We start from the raw sequence: 7,495 nt of genomic DNA, 5'->3' as shown, positions 1-7,495 counted from the left end.
TAACTCCTCAAAGTTTCCTCTCGCCTTCATCTATATACAGACATAGACATGTACAACAAATAATAAAGGTCATTTTTAAAAACCTCATTCCTACTTAAAGTGATGAATATATTCATGTGTTTCATATACAATTAATACAAATAGCCTAAAGGCAATTTAAATGTTTCTATGTGCCTGTGTTCTGTATGCTGTCACCTGAGGGAAGGTGTGGGATTATAGCAGCATCATTTTGGGACATCAAATAGAAGAGTTGAAATTTTTGGAGCATTTTATATTTTGGTCTTTTAGACTAGGGAATATTGATTGTAATAGAAAAAGTTATAGGCCAGGCTGTGGTGGCACATGCCTTTAATCCCAGCACTCGGGAGGCAGAGGCAGGCGGATTTCTGAGTTTGAGGCCAGGCTGGTCTACAAAGTGAGTTCCAGGACAACCAGGGCTACACAGAGAAACCCTGTCTCGAAAAACCAAAAGAAAAAAAAAAAAAAAGAAAACATTGTAGAATTAACCTAAAGACCTCTACAAACAATGACACTTGGAAGGTAAGCTAGTTACAAGCAGTCCATTTCTGTGCCCCAAACTAGTTATTTTCACTAGTCTAAGTACAGCAAGGCTCTCTACTGCAGATCCAGATTTAGTAAATATACATTTACTGTCACTACTGAAAATATACCTCCAACAGAACTATTAGATAAGGGTTGTTAGTCACTAAAACTGTCAATCATTTACACCATGTAAATGATTATACTTTGGTTCACACAGATAAAGTGGCTATACTTTTCATTAGGGAAATTCTATGCTACATGCCACTACAGGATGCCTTAAATCAGTAACAGGAGTGAGGGAATGCAATGCCCCTGAATTAAAGAAGTTACCGGGCACCATCTGGGGAATGTGAGTAATGCCACATGGCAGCTCTTCTCCTCTCTACTGAAATGTTGATCCTTCTGATTTGAATCTGCGTGGGACTATACTTAGCTCGCTACTTTGCAGTGCTTACTTAGTACACAGTCCAAAAGTTCTGATGTGCCCCACATTCACAGCATTAATTTAAAAGGAAGTGTGTAATGATATTTGCACTCAGAAAACTTGTCCTGTTAAGAAGCAACTTTCTTTGCAAGAGTACTAAGTGGCTGCAGTCTCTGGATTATGTTTTTAATATTTCAAAAAATTAAATAATTCAAATTATGATTATGATTTAGAGGTGGTTTAGAAATTATTATTCATTTAAATTATAGGGAAGGCACATAAAGTCATACTGTAAGATAATAATGTTGAAAAAAACCATCTTGCCTACAAATTTTCATCTTATTTGGCTCTGGTTGTTATTTCAAGTCAAATGTCCATCATAAGAATTACCGACTTTCAACATTTTGCTTCTGGAAGAATGACTTTCCTAATTCATATGAACTGATCATAATGGCACAAGCAGGAACAATTTTAACTAATCGAGGAATTAGACCTAAAAAGAGAATGGGAAAAACAAAACAAATCACATTTTACCTTATTTTTTTTAATGTAGCATTTGTCTTCATATGTCATCAATAGGCAGCAAAGATTAGGTCAAACTGTTCACTCCCAACTTTAAATTCAAATTTTGTAAGTCTACTACTGAACATTTATTTTTAACTCATTACAATATTTAGGAGAAAATAATAAATATAAAATGTTACCTATCGCTTTTTGCTTAGACGCTAATTGTAGAAGGAGATTAAAATGAATGATTGTGTTCAAAGACTCTGTAAAGGAAGGACTTTTACCTGTAAATAACCCAGAAAATCCTTTGTCAGCAACAATGTTCTTCATTATAGTCCAGGTTGACATACCCAAAGATGCAGGAACTATGTTAAAAAAAATTGTTAAAAAAAATAATAAGACCATCATAAAACACAGCTTAATAGTCTATATCACAGATCCATTCTAGCTACTGTTCTATTGCTATGAAGAGACACCATGACCAAGGCAACTCTTATTTTAAAAAAGCACTTAATTGGGGGCTTGCTTACAGTTTCTGAGACTTAGTTTCTGGTGATGGTAGGAAGCAGACACACATGTTGCTGGAGTGGTAGCTGAGAGCTTCACATCCTGACCCTCGGCCAGCAGGCAGAGAGAAACACTGAGCCTGGCCTTGGTTCTTTAAACCTTAAAGCCCACCCTCTATGACACACCTCCTCTAACAGGCCATACCTCTTAAGCCTTTCCAAATGGTTCCACAACTGGGATCAAGCATTCAAATATAGGAGTCTATAGGGACCATTTTCATTTAAACCCTCACAAAAGCATACATAAATAATATATTTCATTATAAGAAGGATCTGTTTAGGAGTTATTATCAATCTTTTTTTATTATGCTCAAATATGAACTGACTGCCCGACCTGCTCTGTAGCTGAGGTTAACCTCAAGCTCATAAACTTCTAACTAGTCTTCCTGAGTGGTGGGGTACAGCTGTAAGCCACCAGACTCAAGTTCAATTTTGAATGCCTGGGTTCCTTAAAAAGAAGAAAGCTCTATATGCAAATATGCACACATCTGTAAAAAACTTGGCTAAAGAGGATGCCACTAAATTCACATATATAGCCTATAAGAACTAATAGAATAAAACTATAATTGCCTCCTAGGCTTTGTTAGTGCCTAATGTTAGAGGAAACTTGGTATTTAGTAGGTCAAAGATAAAGTCATTCAGATTAATTTACAGAGATCTATAAAGAACATTTCTTTAACATTATAATGCCATCTTTATGCAAAAAAGAAAAACTGCAGGTTAGAAAATTCATTTCCATTAAAATAAACTATCATGAAGCTTATACAAAACATTTTTACAATGGATAATTCCTTCAGTCTTGCCATGCCATGGGGTTTTTTTTTTCTCCTTTTCTTCCTTTCTTTTCAAGAAGGGTCTCACCTAGTACATCCACTAGGAAGATTTTGAACTCATAATCCTGCCCCTGCCTCCCAAATGCTGGGGTTACAGGTATGCACAATAACAGCCAGTTTGCTACATTTTTAAACCAAAATAAATGACGGTGCACATGGGAGAGGTAAGTATACCTTCATTATAGAAAAAATTATAGGTTACAAAGGAAACGAAATAAAGGTGAAAAAACAGGATAAAATTGTGAGAATAAGAAATGTAAAAATCAATGTTGTACTGGCTGGTTTTGTGTGTCAACTTGACACCGGCTGGAGTTATCACAGAGAAAGGAGCCTCCCTTGAGGAAATGCCTCCATGAGATCCAGCTGTAAGGCATTTTCTCAATTAGTGATCCAGGGTGGGAGGGCCCCTTGTGGGTGGTGCCTTCTCTAGGCTGGTAGTCCTCGGTTCTATAAGAAAGCAAGATGAACAAGCCAGGGAAAGCAAGCCAGTAAATAACATCCCTCCATGGCCTCTGCATCAGCTCTTGCTTCCTGACCTGTTTGATTTCCTGTTCTGATTTCCTTTGGTGATGAACAGCAATGTGGAAGTGTAAGCTGAATAAACCCTTTCCTCCCCAACTTGCTTCTTGGTAATGATGTTTGCGCAGGAATAGAAACCCTGACTAAGACAAATGTCATGAGAAACAGTGGCTCAGTGACCTTCCACCATCTTTCTGGACACAAGGTCTTATAGTTATCATGGTCTTGAATGGCCAGTTTTTTGTTTTTGTTATCTTTTATACTGATCTGTCTAGAGTTCTTTTATTGATTTATTTCAAAGAGTACTTAGTGAATAAATACGGATTTGAAAACAAACCTGAAGAAAAATTATAACAACTTAGCTTTTCATGATAAAGGTAGTTTTTTTTTTTTTTTTCTTCATGGAAGTTAGCAGACAAGAAACAAGCTTTAAGATTTCTAAAGCTTTCTTAGTATTTTTCTATTCTAACAGTACATCTTTATCAGTTTCATTAAGAAAGAATAAGATCTCAGAAAAACAACAGTGTTTTCTGATTTTATGTATTCCTAATAAAATCACACCAGGGAAACAAACAATATCTTAAAATGCTTTAAATTAAACTTACATTTACAATATTCATCCGTCCACAGTTGCGTCTGTTTCTGTGTTTTTACTACATCAAATGGTAAAGTTGCAACAGCTGCAAACTGTCAAAAAGTTCATTTAAATCCTTAATTTTTAAAAAGTATTTTAAAATCTTATTAGCATTATTATTTAATATGGATAATGACAAAAATCACAAACTGAAATTTAAAATAAACAAGATATACTTAAAGTTTTTAGTGCAGAAAACACGTTACAGCTCAAGTATTCATCATAAAATTCCAAAGAACAGCCTCAGAAAAGTCCCTGTTTTCTTTCCCAAAACCACATGGCCACCAATGGCAAAGACAGAATCAGACTTCTGTAGCTTTATACCAGTGTTCACAGTTTCTGATTCTCTTGTGCCACCAATACTATTTTACTATGTACTGTGTGTGTGTGTATGTGTGTGTGTGTGTGTGTGAGATGTAGCTCAGTCTCACCTTCAATTCAACTGTGTAGCCAAAGACTACTTGAAGTCCTGACACTCCAGCCATGCTTGTCAAGTGTTAGCACTACAGGCAGAGCCTTCACACTTGGCTTTAAGGATTACAGGCTGAGCCATCACACTCAGCTTTTTAGCATATTTTAAGATTTATTTATTTATTATATGTAAGTACACTGTAGCTGTCTTCAGACACTCCAGAAGAGGGCATCAGATCTTGTTACGGATGGTTGTAAGTCACCATGTGGTTGCTGGGATTTGAACTCCAGACCTTCGGAAGAGCAGTCGGGTGCTCTTACCCACTGAGCCATCTCACCAGCCCCTTTTTAGCATATTTTAAAGTAGAAATTCTCCAGTGTGAACTTAGCATATGAAAATTTCCAGAAAAAAATTTTCAAGTAATTAGAAAAATTAAAAAGTTAATGAAAATATACTTCAAACTTTCAGTTTCTATGTACCTTTTGATGGATATATATAGTTAACAATGGTTAAAAAAATGACATCTCTAAACTCTTCTCAAAGTGGTACAATTTATCACCTTTTTCCATACTGTCTTAAGTGAGATCGAAACAGATAAATTCCTTTAAAAATGTTCTCATAGTATCTGATATAATGCCCAGATCTAATATTTTTGCTTCCTAGTTCACATTTGAATAAATGCATTTACAAATTCCTCTTTAAACCCCATTATATCATTTCAGCAATGTGTAGTTCTTCAAATCAGCTGCAAATACTGCAGCTAGTCTGAAAGCGCTGCATCTCCTCCCCTCCACAACTAACCACATGGAGACTACAGGCTGCTTCCACGCATTCTAAATGAGTTAGGACAGTTCTCTCTGTGGCACCATCACATTCACGAGCTTTTCCCATTACACAGACAAATGTTTATTTGAAAGTTGTTAAGGTAACCAATAATTTCTATTAAACATCAACATTTCTATGTTCAGTAGCAACATTACCCTGGAGACCTTCCTATTCCTGTATAGCTGGTGCCTCCTTGGGTCATCTCTCGATTCTAATTATTTTTACCTCTGTGCCTACTACATGCTGGCTGAGCTGACACACATTAGATCTGAGTGTTGTTTTCTAATTCCTGCTCCTACTGCTCCTATCCAACTTTCTACAGCATTCCACCTCTTCACTCAGCCCCTCTAAGTCTTGTTTGTCTTTAAAGACAAAGGCTGTCATCACCAGTCTAAGCTGGCCCAGAACTCAAGCTTCCTGCTTCCACCTCTCCAACACTGAGTACTGAGTCTTGCTGCTCTGTAAGGGCAATCTGTATGTGTCAGAAATAATAAATGATCACACGGTAATTTTGGAAGTATGTGGATCTAAAGCAACACTTTCTTGCCAAAGCAGTAGTGAGATGAATCTATACCACTTGTATGGTGAGAAAGCTCATCCTTTCTCACCATAACCCAAAAATGGTCCGCTGTGATTCTTCCCTTTTAGTTTTAATGTTTCTCAAAATTCCTTTTGAAATTTCTAAGTAGCCAAATACTTTTTAAGAGACACAGGAACAGAGACTAGACATTATCTATTTGAGTTGATGATACATACTAGACAAAACTCCACAACTCCATGACTATTAGCTAACCATATCGACTAACATTTATTGATGTACTATAAAATACTATTTAAAAAGTGCTATATCACACATAATCATAATACCTGAAATTATGTAACCAGTACAAGTCTATTAAAAATCAAATGTGTGTAGAATAAAAACACTGATAGGAAGAACATGTTAAAAGTTTAAATAGTAGAATTTATTTTTTTGAAACAGGGAAAAAGTGTCCTCTCAATATACATGAAATGCTTGATAAAATCTTGTACTGTTTTAATACTAATTAGAAATTTTCTGGAATATTAACAACAACAACAAACTTACAGAACCAGACAATGCTCCTGAAGTAAAGTTGATCATAAATGTTGGTTCATATAAGCCAGATTTCTCACAAAGCCACCTCTTTAAATTTTCATAATTATACCAGTACATTGCTGTAAGACAGAATGACATGAGCACAATTTAGAAAACATTGTACACTTTAGAGAAAGAACTATGATGTTACAAATCAAAGGGAATCAGGAACTCTACTCTTGATATGCTGCCCTTTATGCCTAAAATTAGGTGGGGTTAGAAGGAGGGACTGAAATTCTGAAAATATTTTAACAATCTTTTAAGAAAACAAAAACAACTACATCAGTACTGCTGAAATAAAATTGAGAACCCTGACAGGGCCAGCAGGAGAAAGGTCAGGGAACGGGCAGTCTCCTGGCAAGAACAGGGTAAGGACCAAGAGAAGACAAGGTGCACTGCCCCGAGTGCCATGAAAGGCTACACCACGGCCAGATGAAGTAGTCCAGAAGTATAAGGGTATTTAATATGACTCATGCCACACACTGTACTAATAAAGCCATGGAAGAGCCTACTTATGATGGAAAACACTTGATAAAATTAACACTCTCATTTAAAGCAAACTCAAATTCTTGGAAATACAGAGATAAAAAGATGTTTCTGGTAAAAGATATGTAATAAAAACGTGTATCAAAAGTAACTACTAATACATAGGAAGAAAGGAAATTAAAATAAATGAAAGTTAAAACACTGAAGACCTAATATACATTATCTACAAAGAAGTTCAAAAGATGTTTACACTCATTAGAGTTTCTTCATTTTTTTAAATAGGCAAAATTCAATTGCAACTTTATTACCCACAAAGTTTTATGGAGCATATTTATTGTAAAAATACAGGTTAAAAAAGAATCAGCAAGGCCTGATATAGTCGCTCAAAGGGACAGCACTGGTCTAGCACATACAACGTCCCAGGTTCAGTACCCAACACCCAACAAAATAACAAGCAAAGGCTACCAAACCTGGAAGGTGAAGTATACCTATAAAATATAGAATACATATAACCTTTATGAAGAAAACTTTAAGTAGCTAATGAAACACTTTAAAAAATATTAACACAGATATATATCAATCTTAGAAAAGAATAAGGCAACATCAAGATTCTTTCTTTTTTTTTTTTT

General features: G+C 35.6%; 1 protein-coding gene across 2 annotated transcripts in view; it reads right to left on the bottom strand.

The window, feature by feature from the left end:
- Positions 1-430: 430 nt before the first annotated feature.
- Slc25a40 (solute carrier family 25 member 40) overlaps positions 431-7,495 on the bottom strand; it is a 26,674-nt gene continuing 19,609 nt past the window's right edge. For both annotated transcript variants that reach the window (XM_021191412.2, XM_029533649.1), the window contains exons 10-13: positions 6,351-6,460; positions 3,998-4,079; positions 1,759-1,839; positions 431-1,460 (exon numbers count right to left, since the gene is read on the bottom strand). In XM_021191412.2, the coding sequence (XP_021047071.1) occupies positions 1,354-1,460; positions 1,759-1,839; positions 3,998-4,079; positions 6,351-6,460 (380 nt within the window). In that variant the 3' untranslated portion in view covers positions 431-1,353. The remainder of the gene's footprint in view (positions 1,461-1,758; positions 1,840-3,997; positions 4,080-6,350; positions 6,461-7,495) is intronic.

Source organism: Mus pahari, chromosome 2 (genome assembly GCF_900095145.1).
Source record: "Mus pahari chromosome 2, PAHARI_EIJ_v1.1, whole genome shotgun sequence".
Classification (NCBI taxonomy): Eukaryota; Metazoa; Chordata; class Mammalia; order Rodentia; family Muridae; genus Mus; species Mus pahari.
This window is presented reverse-complemented; position numbering and strand designations above follow the sequence as displayed.